Source organism: Panthera leo, chromosome F2 (assembly GCF_018350215.1).
Source record: "Panthera leo isolate Ple1 chromosome F2, P.leo_Ple1_pat1.1, whole genome shotgun sequence".
Classification (NCBI taxonomy): domain Eukaryota; kingdom Metazoa; phylum Chordata; class Mammalia; order Carnivora; family Felidae; genus Panthera; species Panthera leo.
In genome coordinates, this window is record NC_056695.1 from 54,531,974 (window position 1) to 54,546,603 (window position 14,630).

A 14,630-nucleotide genomic window follows, 5' to 3' on the forward strand; every position below is an offset into this window, starting at 1 on the left:
ACCCTAGTGGTTTTATCCTTGAACATTTTTTTGAGAATACCTTCCTTCATCTTGTGTGACAGGGGAACCTGTTGGCTACACTCTTCTTCACTGTCACTCCTGACTCTCCTCCTTCCTCCCTGAACTCTTTTTTTGGGTGCCTTGGTTTCCTTTTTCTGTATACTCATGCTTGATCTCAGAAGTCTAGCCTTGGGACTCTTATCTTCCTCCATGCACTGCCCTTGGGTAATATTATCAGCTCCCTTGACTTCAGCTACTGACATCTCTGCCTTCTCTCTGGAGCTCCAGACCTTTCGCTTTACCTCAAATGCAACCAAGCTTAATCTGAGCTTGTTAACCTGACTCACTGTCCTTTTCCCCCAGTCCTGCTGCTCCATTTGTGTTCAACCAGAGGAAATTCAGATAGAACTCTTTCCTGCCCCTTCCACTTGTAATTGGTGGACTCATATATGTATGTTCTAGCCCCTAAATCCTCTTACATACCATTTTATTGGTCTTCAACTAGACTGTCACAATGGCCTTCAAACCAGGCAGGCTCCTCGCCATCATTCCTACCTCCTTCCATCTATCGTCCAACATATAATCTGAAAGATTTTTCCAAATTGTAAATACAGTCATAACTCTTCCTTGCTGAAAACCCTTTCATGGCTCTGCAAGATCTTTAGGAATTGCCATATGGCAGCCCAGGAGCCACACCCAGCCATTTATACATGCTACTTAGCTGGCAGTTAGTTAAAAACCTGAATTTTTAGGGGTGCCTGGGTCTCTCAGTCGGTTAAGCCTCTGACTCTTGATTTTGGCTCAGGTCACAATCTCTCGGTTCGTGGGTTCAAGCTTGGGATTCTCTCTCCCTGTCCCTCTGCCCCTCCCCCCCTCAAAAATAAATAAATAAACTATATTTAAAAAAAAACACCTGAATTTTTAAATTTGAATATTGTGAGAAGGGGCACATGCTGTCCAGTTCTAGACTCCCCTCTATTGTGATCTATCCAGGTGGCCTCACCCTTTGCATTACTAGCCTAGTTTCTGTATGGATCTTTGATCTCGTGGATCAAGTTAGCATAGCATACAAAACCTTTCCTGATCTGACCTGGCCCACCTTTCTAATCTTATTTCATGCTTTCAACTCTGGTCTAGGATGCCAAGGCTCATGTTTATCCACTACACCACACTAACAAATGCTACTTCTTTGAATCCTTGGGCTTATGAAATGTGAGAGGCCAATGCAGATAATAAACGGACCAACAAACTCAAATTACAAGGAAGAAGTGTGTGTGGAGTGGGCGTAAGTAAAAGGGACAAGGAAACAAGTAAGTAAAAGTAGTCGCGTGGGAATCACATCTACAGACGTGGTATCTCACTTATTTTTTGGTGCCAGGGTGAAGGCAGTAATAGAATTGATTTTTCCGTCTCTCTGTTTTATTCATCATCATGACTTTAGCACAATTCCTGATCCTCAGCAGGCATTTAATAAATGCTTAGTGGACACCACATTTTTGTGGAAGCTTGCAAAAAGGTGAATGTTCTGCTACTCCCAGGCTACAGTTTCTCTTTTTCCTCATTCAGTGAATCCACTGGTTATTCAGAAAGAGTATATCCAGTGTACCTGCTTTCAGAGTACCCCAAATCCTCCTAATATCAAAGAAAGTAAATGCAAAAGAGTTAAAAGTATGCTAGAGATAGTAAATCCAGTGAGAGGATTACATAGGAAAATAAAGGAGGAAAATACTTTCTCCTCCTTTACTTGTCTACCATTTGAACACAAGTTACAACAATAATGTAGATATAAAGAATATTAATGCTAAGACTAATGACACAGGAATTATAAATGCAGAGTGAGAAGCTATCATTTCCAGGGAATGTGGAGGCATTTTCCTTGCCCATGCCATGAGTTTAAACAGCTTGGTTGGCCACCACTTCTGTCTTCTTTGATCTTTCTTCATCTTGCAATGCTACTGGGGCATACCCTTCACGTCCCTCATACAAAATTCCCAAACACACACAGACCACAAAGGATTGAGGCTCAGACTTCAGTAGGTATAAGTCATCTAGAAAGCCTATAAAATACAGATTCCTGGGTCCCTCCCATTCTGTGATAATAGATAATAGGTTAGGGTGGGGACAAGGCATCTGCATTTCAAACAAAGTTTTCCTGAGGATTAGAAAGTAGACAAATGCCATTCTCTGAATTGCGAAACAATTCAGATCATTTTAGAACAACCTTAGTATTTTAGAACATAAAAGATTCTCATGGTACCATAATCTGCTCTCAGGCCTGGTCCAATTCCATCATGGTTACTATTCACCATCCCCACTGCTCAGTAGGTCTTTTATTAAATGGCAAAAATTTTTGCTCTTGCCCTCCTAATTGCAGTCACCACATCTTCAAAGAAATATTGCCTATATTGTGACCCATATCATTAGGTGCTTATTTCTGTGGCTGAGGCAGTTAAGCACTTGAAATATCTATTATGCAACTGTGCCTGGGTCCTGTACTCATTAAAATAATACTAAAGTCTTAGGGTCTTTGTTTTTTTCTTCACAGCAGGTTGGCAGTCATTCAATTAGAGTGTAATTCAGATTGCAGCTCACTTCACTTTAAAATGTTCATCTCAGTTCTGATGATTATGTTCAAAGATTTACTCTATCCAGATGCCAAGCTTCCTCAACTGGACAGAAGCAAAGCAGAAATATTTGTTTGGCAAGGCCTGGCAAATTTTTGGAGGTATTGTCATGTCACAGCAGGGCACTAGTCAGGTTGTAATTTGCCTTAATTGTTCTTCCCACAAATAGCAACGATGATTACCTCTAGGTCACTGGCACTCAAAGAAGGATTTCTTCCCAGTCACTGTAAAAACCAGAATACTTTCCACAAACACCTTCCTCAGGATTCCACTGCAAAGAATCCTGGATTTTGACCATTTAGTGTCTTGACCTGATACAGGTTTTTAAATTTTTTTAATGTTTATTTATTTTTGAGAGAGAGAGACAGAGCATGAGCAGGGAAGGAGCAGAGAGAGAGGCAGACACAGAATGTCAAGCAGGCTCCAGGCTCTAGGCTCTGAGCTGCCCGCACAGAGCCTGATGCAGGGCTCAAACTCACAAACCGCAAGATCATGACCAGAGCTGAACTCAGATGCTTAACCAACTGAGTCACCCAGGCGCCCCACCTGGTACATGTTTTAGTGGGTTAAGTCACAAACCTGCCTATATACCTGTGTGTGCACATTAGCAACATGGAAATAACTCCGAGAAATCACTGGTCTCCCATAAAACAACCTGTGTTCTCTACACATAATTTGTTCCACCTGCCATATTTACAAGGCACCCTAAGGAGAACTAGAGTAAAACCCAGCAATCCATCTGCCTCCCAGCCGTAAGGGGTAATTATTACCTCAACTAAGCAAGGAGGAAATGCACAGCAGGCTGCTAACCATGGCAGGTGACCGATGGAGGTGACTGACTGACTCAGCCAGGTCATGGGCTTTTCTAAGAATGTCTGGAGTCACGGTATTATGACAAACAAAATTCACTACCAACAAAGAAAGGGGAGAAAAATGGGCAGAGGCCTAGATTCAATGGGCCACACCCAGAACACAACTCACAAATATGAGCTTTGTCACTTCTTGTGGGCATGTTAAAACAAGAAACAAGGGGAAAGAGGGTGGGGGGGAGGAAGTTGGGGTGATGCTATACCAAACCATTGGTTAAAAAAACTTTAAAAGTGCGAGAGTGGACATGAAAGCAGGTGTTTTGTTTCTATTAACCTACTATTAACTATACTTCTGTATGTATTCTTTAAAAAAAAACTTTAGTTAATATTTACTAGGAATATATAATGTTTTGTTCGCCATGCACACAAATAGGGCCTGGCTTCCAATACCATATAAACTTTACTGTGCCCAGTTAAGGTCACAATGATGAAGACCAAATACAAACTGTAAAGAATAGACTGTTTTATCAGAAGAATGATGTTGGAGTGCACAAAACACATTCATATCTTCAAAGAAATTCTGTTACTAAAAAGCTATTAAAGGAAGCGCTCTTTGGGATTATACCCCAAATGAATTGCAAAAGGTCACACACAACTCCTTCTTTCTGAAATGAGATAGATACAACACACAAATTAGCATATAGAATATCAAGTCATTAAATGTTCCTTGTCAAAGCTCCCGTGGGAAGATAGGGGAAAGGCAGGGAGTGGGGGAAGGAATACAGTAGGCAAAAATGGACAGGCCACTTTGCAAAGACATGGTTCCCAGTCCTGTAATTTCACAGATCAGTAAAATTAAAAGAAAAACATATGGTGGACGTGGGGAACACATCAACAAAGAGTTGTCATTTATTCTGCTCAAGTTTAACCACCATCCACTATCATGACATTCTGTTATAATATAAAATTATAAAATAATAAAATAATATAATACAATATATAAAGGATAAAAAGTCAGACTCTCAAAATAAAGGATAATTCTTTATATCAAGTAACTTCATGTAAACTCACCACATCCTTCTTTTAAAAACTGAGCATCTTAGAACATATGAAGCTCTTCACAATCAATGCCTTTGATATGAATTTGGGGAAAAGAGTCTCTAGCTTGCAGTTCTGAAAGTGTAATTTTCAAATTAAATCGCTTTGTGTTTGAGGACCATTTTCCTCCACAATTTCATACCTGATGGTAAGAATCCCCCTAGCTCTGCCTGTCCCTTTTCACATTAGTCAGTGTAATGATTTATAAAGAACACAAGCTAATGCAGAATGATCACCGTAAGGCAATGAAGCTATGGCAGCAACAGATCTCTCTAAATTATTTTAATTTAATCCTAACAGAAGATGGCATTTTTAATGTTTGCCTGTACCTTGGTCTCTGACTTAACTGCCATGATTAAGCAGCCAACACATATTCTGGCCTCAGTGTTAAAGTGGCTGGATTAAAACCAGCTATTTCCCCCTGCTGGCTGGACGTGTTTTACATTCTCTACCTCACTGCCTGCAGCTTTAATGCTCCCCATAGTACCAAACCCATTTATTTTCTATCCCCAGACTGACCTCCTAAAGCATCATTAACACGCCCCCAAAGGGGGCTCCTGTCAATTTTAGCGCAGCACTCAAAGCTGTCTTGGGGTCTATCGGGGCTCCATAGGAAAGGAAGGCACTGAAGGAAAGGCACCAACCCAAACCTTGGGGAGCCCCAACACAGAAAGATGAGGCCTAGGAACAGGGGGAATCCTATTCGGAGACTGCATGCAAGGCTAACGATGGAAAGACAGGTTTATAGACACCCATAATTAGAAGCTTCTGCCACTCAATTCTCAGCTAGTTAATGGCAGAAGGATCAATATCTACTTTAGATTTTCATGTACAGCATTAGGGCCTTAGTGGGAGACAGGTCTCCTGGGAAGGAGAAATCACCCAGGAATGGGTCTCGGAGAAAGTGATTCATGACCAAAATTTATAATTTTATTGATTTGCCTAATATATTTTCTAAAATATATTTGGAGTTTCTCTTTTGTTTTGATCAACTTCCTTTTTTTTTTTTTTCCTTGCTAACACTACTCACCTTGAAGTCAGTCACAGAGAAAATGATTATGTGGAGAAAATATCGGGAATAAATGTGGAATGGAGTTATGTAAACAAAGCGTGTCAGTTTGGAATGATATCCCCTGGGTTCATTCACACTCAAACACAGTGATTCCTGAGCTCCAAAATGGAGTGAAAGCAAACAGCACTGCCTTCTGCAAACACGTTTCCAGGTCCTAGGGATCTTTGTGTTCTCTTCTTGCAAAAGTACCGAGCAAAACCATCAGTGGGTCTCCACTTTAAATTAGATTCATAAAGTCCAAATGGTAAGAAATAAGCTTTAAAATATAATATTTTGATAGAATTTTTTTTTTCAGAATCAAGCAGAGCATCTGAGGCTTTACAAAGAAAAATAAAAAATTGTCAGTACAGTATTTCTAATGTACAATTTATGCATGGGATGGGGATTATTTTGTCAAAGTATATAAGAAATCCAAAGCTGCACTTAAAAGCACACTGAAAAACATAGTTACTGATACTAAAAATAATATTGAATCCTGCTAAATTGGGGCATTAATCATAGCATCTTGATTCCTATGTTCCCTCTCATACATGTGTTAATAGAAAATTACATTTTCCCTGAGTAAGCCCTAAAAATTAGCCACTATGAAACATTCTTCATTACTAACAAGACAGTCACTCTTTTAAAGTTTACCCAATTTCCAAATACTTCTCAAAGAATACAAGTCTTTCCAAGTCACATGTTTTAATGGGTTATAACAGGCTCTGTCAAGTGATAATGGTGGCATCTTCAGAAGCTATGAAGAGATTTATGCCTTTGCCAAATGAGCTTACAACTTTAAGGAAACTTCCTTAATCATGTGCCAAAACTGACATCCATAGTTCATCTTATTAAGAACCATCATTTATTAAGTGCTTCTATTAATCAGGTACTGCATTAGGATTACCTTTAGGTCTCATTCAATCTTACAGCAACTCTACAAGGTAGGTGTTATCATCCCATTTTATGGATATAACTGAGGCTCAAGGAGGTTAAGCAACCTGCCCAAGGTCATTCAACTTGTAAATAGTGAAAAGATCAGGGCTTCCAGCTCAGGTCTGGCACATGACAAAGCCTGTGCTCTTTTCCTCTAAACTACAAGGTCAGGCCCAGCCCTGGGATATAAACCTCCTTGATCCTGACCTCATTCATTAGAAGTTGTTTTATCTTTGGGGATTCCATAATTGGAAGTACACAGGTTTATAAAGGCTGTTGGTATAAAATGCAAGCAAATACATTTCCCAGAGTGAACAAAGGAATAGTTTTTTAAACGGTCAAAGGAAAAGAAGTTAGATTTCACATGGTAAATTATAAACCAGAATAATATGTAAAAATAGGTATGAATTTCCATCAGGACTGAGCCATATGAAACTGCTATATGTGAAGGTCAAAACAGCCAAAAAGGTGCAACCTCAGACAATTCATCCTAATAATAGAAGTGCAGATCTAGGCTCTAAGGGGCATGCTCCAGTCCATTCACAGTGCACCAGCAGAGCACAAACTTGGTGATCGTGTGTGGCTCCCATGGGTACTATACCTGAGCAGAAGCTGTTGCTGCTAATGGTCCTCGCTGAGCGCCCAGAGCTGCTGGGGTTGAACTCTCTGCTCTCTTCCTCAGAGAAGGGAGACTCAGAGGCTGGGGACACTTTGTGCTGTTGCTGGGGCAGATGGGGCCGAAGAATCAAACGGGGAATTCGGCTTCTGGAAATCTCCTTCTCATGATGCTGCACTCTCTGCTCCTTCTTAAAATCGGACATTAAAAAGAAAACAATAGGAAACTTGTTTCCCCCTCTTAACTCCTGTTTGTTCCTTCTGGGTTCGGTTTCTAAGAAATCACCTTTCTGAATACTGTATCTTTACAAAGTACTCCTTATCTCAGTTGCTTCAGTGAACACCAAAACTCTGCCACTGAGCTAATCCTTCAAATCTTCTGAAGACCACACACTTGGGCGTGGGTGTGTGTGCACACACACATGTGTGTGCATGCACACGCACACACCTCCACTCATTAGCAGGAAAGCCATTCCCTCCTCCCATGCGATTCCTAACTCACCTTCCCTCTCTGGCTTCTTCCATCACATTCAAGCTTTTGCTTCTCTCAAAGGCTCTTTATTACTCACAGCACACTCCAGCTTATTACTTGATTTCCTCTAGACTTCCATTTTGCTTTCCCTGACTTGTTCTTTCCTGTCTCCTCACAAAGTAGCCCCCTATACCTGGAACAATTCTTTCTTGATGGATCATTCAGGCTTATCTTTCAAATCCCTCCTCTTCCGGCCAGGATCTTAATTATTCATTAATATCCTGGTACACAAGGCTTGTTGCCAACAGAAAAGCAAACAAAAACCCAATACCCAGTAAGATGGCTCCACCTTTTACATCCTGGTTAGCTTTTGTTTTCCTTACAGAACACCCATGAGAAGAGAGTTTTCTCTCTCTCTTCTTAAAAACACAGCATTAAATACAGAACCATGCCTTGGTTTTAAAAATGCATAAAAAAGTAATATTTTGGCAGGGTGTTCCAATTTTTCAAGTGCTTTCCCAACCATTACCTCATTTGATCTTTACAACCCAGACCATAGAGAGGACACTAATTTAAATCCCTATTTACAGATGAGGAAACTGAGGCTAAAAGAGCTAAAGATGCTTAGCCAACAAGGCATATCATCTAAAAGCAGAACAAGCTTTAAGTCCAGTGTTTTTCGGGGTCACCACCACCCTGCCTTATTAAAATGGATTCCTAGGAGGAGCTCTTTGCAAAAAACTGACTGCTTCCTCCAACCTCTGCAATCGAAAAAGGCCTTTGGATTAGTAACAAACACTATTTGGAAACATGACCTCCTGCCCATTTCCACCGGCTTACCAGGAAGGGTCGCTGCCAAAGTAAACATCTCTGGGAGGTCTGCACAGTGCAGGAATTGAAGGGAAAGCCTCAGTCGCGGGAACTCCTGAGGTCGCTGAGGCATCTACCCCATCCAGGGCGAAAGCCGCACCCAGCCTCTGGATTTGCTCTGCACATCAGTCACCCAGCAGGTATCACACGTCAGCCACTCTCGGGCACACTGCAGACCCTGAACCAATGCTGGGTCGCTGACCTGCTGGGGATCTTATTTCTCAGTCACCAGTACACCAAATCCTTTTTATTCACATCACTAACCGGGCATCATTTGAGAGCTAGATCCCAAATCCCCATTTTCAGGAGATGGATTAACCCTCCAAAGTCAATCTTTTAATCCTCGTGTCACCCCCTCAAATCTTTTCCTCCGGTACCATCTCTCCACCTCCTGGGTCTCATCGTCACCTGAACAAATGTCCTCTGCCTTCCCATCGTCCCCACCACCTCCTCGTCCCTGTTCCCTGCGACTCGTACGCCACCCCTCCAGCTCTCACCTGACCCGCTCGGGGGCCCCGCGGAGCGCGCGGACACTGCCCCCCGGCGCCCCCACGACGTGCCTTACTTACCTTGGTCTCTCGAAGGGGTCCCATCGCTCCGCTGCCCGCCGGGTCTCCGCGCCGCCGCCGCCGCCGCCGTCCAGGAGGAGGCACCTGCGGGCACGGGAGCGAGGACACTGCGCTGAGCCGGCGCGGGGTGCGGGCGGCGGGTGCTGCGGGGCCGACGCGCCGCCGCCGCGACCGCCGCTCGCTCGGCTCCGAGGGCGCGCCCGGCCGCCCCGCCCCGGCCGGACACGTGGTGCCGCCGCCTCTGCCCGCGGCCGCTCCCGGGGCGCCGCCGCCTCCTCCCCGCCACCCCCGTCACCTGCCGGACCCCGGGCGGCTCGTCGGGTCCGCCCGCCCGACCTCATCGCCGGCACTTGCCCCTAGTACCGCGCGCCCCTCCCGCTCTGCCGAGCCCGACCCGAAGCGGGCAGGCCGGGGCTCCGAACATCTCCAGCCTGGAGGTGCCCGACCCCCTCGCTTTGGCACCTTAGGGTCCGGTTTGAAGGGGGTGCACGTCTGAGAGAAAAACGGAGAAAAACTGCGATACCACGAAGAGCCAAAATGGAGAAAGTTTTTTCCCTCGCGGCCCCTCCCTGCCCTCTCGGTTTTTAGTCAACATACGGCTCCCCACAATTACCTCGCCCGAGAGAGATGGGGCGGGTCCCCCTGCACCCGGACCCCAGCCAAGCCAATGCCAATGCTGCAGGACTGACACAGCAGCTCGTGCAGGGATCTCAAAGGCCGAGATTCTCCTTGGGGGATTTACATCAGAAAGTGCAGGGAAAAAACGACGGGGCCGGTTCCCAAGGGCTTGGAGAGCCAGGCTGTTTAAAGGCGAGGGCAGCCTTTTTTCTCCATCTCTGCCTTGAAGCGGTGGCCGGGGATGCGCCCCGGGGCACACTGCTATGGGAAGGGCACTACACCTGAACTCAGAAACCCAGCGCTCTACTACTCTCTTCCAGCCGATGCCTTTACCTTAAAGTTCTTGACCTCTCTGAACCTCAAGTTTACCCTCGTTTAATTGAGGGATAATAATAGTATCTACCTCGAAGGTAGCTGTGAGGATTAGATGAGGAAAATAAAACAGTTGTACCCAGCTGACTGAACAGAACTTTCCAAAGGGCAGTTGAGTCACGTTCAGGTCACCCATTCAGTATTTGCTGAGGCCTCTCACATGACAGAAAAAGCATTTGTGAGACATACAAATTTGTTCAAAAAGCTTAAAATCTGTCCAACTGAGGACTTAAAATAGACATCATCAGCTGGGTCATGGGCCTTACTTATTACAATTACTACAGTTAATCTTACGCAAGTCAACATATATAATAACAGATGTCCTTTACTCAGAATTGGAGGATATTCTAAGTAGCAATGTGGACAGGACACAGTCTGATCCTTACACACAGTGTTGTACATGGGAGGACTATAATCCTTGAAAATTATATTTGAACCACCACCATCCCCATCTGTCTGTCCTGCAGACAGCATTTTTCCGAGTCCTCAAATCTCAAATCTAGGAATGCGCAGTGTGAGTCCAAAGAGAGCCTGAAATCAGAGCATTAGAGAAATCAATTTGCCTTTTTCCTATATTCCTAAAGAAATTTTATCGCATACATCTTCATGACTTTTCAATCTACTTAGATTCCTTAAGCAGTGAGCCTGGTAGTCTTAGGGTTCTTTATTTGGAAAGAGGGGGTGATTAATTCATACTTTCTATACCCACATTGTCTTGGATAAGGACTTCAGAAAAGTGATGATTCCTACAGTCTATTATTTCCAAAATTATGTGCCCAAGGACATATAGTATGATATAGAAATGCACTGTTAAGGCCAAAATGTGCTTCTGAATTCACTACTGAGAATTGAGAATTGAGTCTGGGGGCCTCATAGTAGAAACACTCCCCACTGAGCTGTCCAAATCAGAACCTCAGAGTCATTCTTGACTTTTTCTTCTCCCTCATAAAGCCCCCACATAGCAGAAACCACCAAGTCATCTCCATGATACTCTAGTAATAATATCTTGAATCTGATTTCTTCTGTCTACCGTTCCACTCTATTATCTGCATTTAGAGTCTAAACCACAAACATCCCAGATGATTGCAGTAATGGTCTAACAGAAGTTGTCTTGTTCCCAATCGTGCCTCTTATTCCTTTCTTGCCAGTTTTTAAATTTTTCCACAAGGCCTTTCTGAATGGCCAAATCAAGCCATGTTTCTTCATTAAAACTCATTAATCACTTCTCAGGTGTCCTCTAATATTCAAACTCTTGAATGTGGCACAGAGGCCTTTCATGATCTGGCCTTCTTTACCTCTCTGATCTCATTTGTTACCATTCCTCATCCACCATCCTCCCTCCTTACCTACTCGTCCTCTCTGTCCCCCCTTCCCAACCTCTGCTCCACCTACAAATGGATAACCCTCAAACTGTAGAACTTTCAGTTCTCTGGAGGTGTCATGTTTTATTTTTCCTCGAAACTGTTCACATGCTGGTCCCTCCGTCTAAAGCATTTCTTGCATTTGACTCCCCTTAACCCCCCTTCAACTCCTAAAGATACATTAAGTTTCATTTTAGAAACAGCTTCTTCCAGAAAACCTTCCCTGACCCTCCAAGGTCAGTCCTTACATATTTCCAGGACACCTGTTTTAAATTCACCCCAGGAGAGCTGTTAAGATCTTGTATAAGAATTCCCTATTTATTGGTCTGTCTTCGCCAGGGATCACAGGCAGTACCTAGTACAGGTCCTGTCATACAGAAGGCACTCAATATACAACAGTCAAATGAATGGTGATGAATGAGTGAGTTCTATAAGCCCATAAGGAGTCCATCAGTACAGGGTAAAGAAAATAGGCAACTTCTGTTTTGCAAACGACTCAGATAAAGCTGCTTCCAATATGTCTTTGTATTTGATGATGGGGTGTGTGCCTAAAAAATCCAACATGTGTTCAGTGAAAGCTTTTACTGCAGAAGTGCAGGCAGTGAGAGGCTGTGCAGTAGCCCCGCTGTCACCATAGCAACCCTGCCGAGGGAAAGGCTGATGATTTAGTGTTCTAACGTCTCTTAGCTCTGTACTTTTGGAACCCAAGCCTGTTTTTCTGCTGTTCTAAAAGGCAAGTTTTACAAATGATAATATCTATGCTGCCTTTAATTTCATTCAAGTGTTTCTCATGTCATTAACAGAAATGTCTTATAACGTTTGGATTATACCACCAAAGACATATAATCTATTATAGCATATTATATTCATCTTTCATCTGCTTTAAAATATTCTCATGCATCATTTTCCATTTCTACTTACTTATTTTGTAGTCTCATTTTGTAATTTTGTGGTTTCTCCTTTAGAGATGAGTGTAATGCTAGGTTTTAGAAAATATCAGCTGCTTTAGAAGACTAGAACCCATCTAGATTATAAATAATATCCATGCCCAGGCCTGGGAAGGAACTGGAAAGATAGGGTGTTATAGTTTGGGGAGAAAAGAAGAATGTGCAGGTAATTATGCCCCCCAAATCTAGGATATATTATTTAATTCTTTGTTTATGTGAAATTTATAGTTATCAAATGAATAATCTCTTTCATTTATACAAAACTTTATATTTTCAGAGCTCTATTTTTAGAACCTCACTTGAACCTCACAAAAATCCTATGAGGTGCATGTGGCCAATTCCTGAAATTAAAGAACTGAAAAAGGACAGGTTTTTATTGATAGGAACCCCCCAGCCTGCAAACTTAAGAGAAAAGACAATATATATAAATGCACTGCAAAGAGAAAACATCTCCACCATACAACCGAGACCTACTGCAGTACCCCCCACCTCTGCTCTCCCTCACAGCTCACCTGCGTGTGTATGCTGAGGGCTTCTCCGGACTCAGTCAAGGCTGACAAAGCACCATCTCCTAATCCTATCAGCTGTGTGAGCTAGCGCTGCCTTCTGTCTCAGTGACCCGATGTTGGGTGATCTGCACAGCAACAAGGAGCAGCTGACGTGCTTTACAACACGTCATGAGGAGAAGAAACTGCATTCTGGGGCATCCTGGGATTTTTTGTGGTGGGGTGGAGACCCATATTTTTCTCACCAGGGAGAGAGCAGTCCATTTCCCCTTAGAAGTGTGTGTTAGTGATCAATCCTCCTCTTACATTATGTGTGTTAATGTTACTTTATGGTTAAGGGATTTTGCTGTTGTAAAACTGTAATGAGTAGAATTCTACAGATCTCTCCCTGAGGAGGGGGGCCAGAGAGTACCTGGGTCAGAGAGGGGAGTGGGTAGCCTGAAGTAGGGCCGGCTAGAACAGCCAATGGGTTCAGAGTATGTCACTTATTTCTGCTCTGCAGAGCCCTCAGTCAGAGGCATCTCACAGATGAAGAATGGGAATTAAGGAAAAGTCCAGCTGAAGAGGCAGAGAGGTTGAGGGTTGGGGGCTTTGAAGGATGGTACAGATACCATCTTCCACTTGTCTGATGGGGGAGCAAACATGAGGTAATCCTCCCCAAATGCCATCTGCTGTTTGTGGCCTTTTGCCCATTTTTAAGAATAGGGACAGATACCAGCCAAAGACATAGGGATGGTGATTGTATTGAACAAATTGGGGACACGTGGTTGGACAAGTATGTGTATACTTATTGGGGCAGTAGATTCAAACAACTAAAACTAAGATGCTCTGGAAAGTGTGAGTGTCAAGGTTGTCACCAAATAGGAGAAACTGAGTCTTGACATTTACCTAATGAAAAGCTTCAAATGACTGGACAAGACAGCAAGATGTGTGGGTCTTACAGATTCACAGAAAGGGCAAAGAAAGTTATCTGTAAGGTAGACATAGGAAGGCCTAAATCCAGAGGCTGAATTCTGGGTGGAGAGAAAATCGTCTTCCACTCTTAGGAGACCAAGAGACCAGAAAGTATGAGAAGCACAGGCTGTTGAAAGCTGCCTGAGCCCAGGGCGGGGAAGCAGCGACCTGGAGAGAAGATGAGGCTGAGAGTCTTTTCACACATGGAATGGGCAGAGCAGGTACCCCAGTCTGGAGGCTCTGAAGGATTCATGCAGCATCCACACCAGTCTAGGTTTAGAAAAGAAATGTATGATCTAAGTTCCCAGAAAGCAGATCTGTGGCTAGATTTGAGTTACATTAAGATAAAAGAACCTGTTTTCCATTATATCGTTTATTTCCATGATCTTTCCATTTAGCTTTCTAGTAAATGTTCTTCTCCTTCTCCTTCTTCTTTTTTGAAATTTTGCCTTTATTTCTGCTAAAAGATGGGGGAGTGGGGAAGGATTTTGAGATTGTCTACTCAAGGGGCCAGAGCAGTATAGCAAAATGGAGCAGAGCACCCGTAGAGGCCAACTCCTGTGATGGTAGCTGCAGGAGTCCAGGGGAAATCTTGAAGCACCAAGCAAGCCAGTTATACTTTTGAGAGTCCTCCTAGGACACTGCTGTGAACACCTTTCCCTCATCACCTGAAATCCTGTGACCTAATGAGTAAATTTAGCCCCTGTTATGTAGTTGTAGCCACTTGCCTGCAGAAAAATAAATCCAGAATTTGGGAAACTAGCCAATGTTGTTTCATCTGCCTGTGTGTCCTCTTTAGCTATTTCTAGAATACTGTTTAATCAAAGG

At 43.3% G+C, this 14,630-nt stretch overlaps 1 protein-coding gene across 3 annotated transcripts in view; it reads right to left on the bottom strand.

The window, feature by feature from the left end:
* Nucleotides 1–9,571, bottom strand: part of SYBU (syntabulin) — a 73,404-nt gene extending 63,833 nt beyond the window's left edge. Inside the window, exons 1-3 of one of the 3 annotated variants that reach the window (XM_042923834.1) lie at nt 9,507–9,571; nt 9,045–9,128; nt 7,120–7,324 (exon numbers count right to left, since the gene is read on the bottom strand). In XM_042923834.1, the coding sequence (XP_042779768.1) occupies nt 7,120–7,324; nt 9,045–9,068 (229 nt within the window). In that variant the 5' untranslated portion in view covers nt 9,069–9,128; nt 9,507–9,571. Of the gene's footprint in view, nt 1–7,119; nt 7,325–7,635; nt 7,681–9,044; nt 9,182–9,506 lie in introns of those variants that run through there. The other 2 variants (XM_042923832.1, XM_042923835.1) reach the window with 2 other exon arrangements.
* Nucleotides 9,572–14,630: the final 5,059 nt, after the last annotated feature.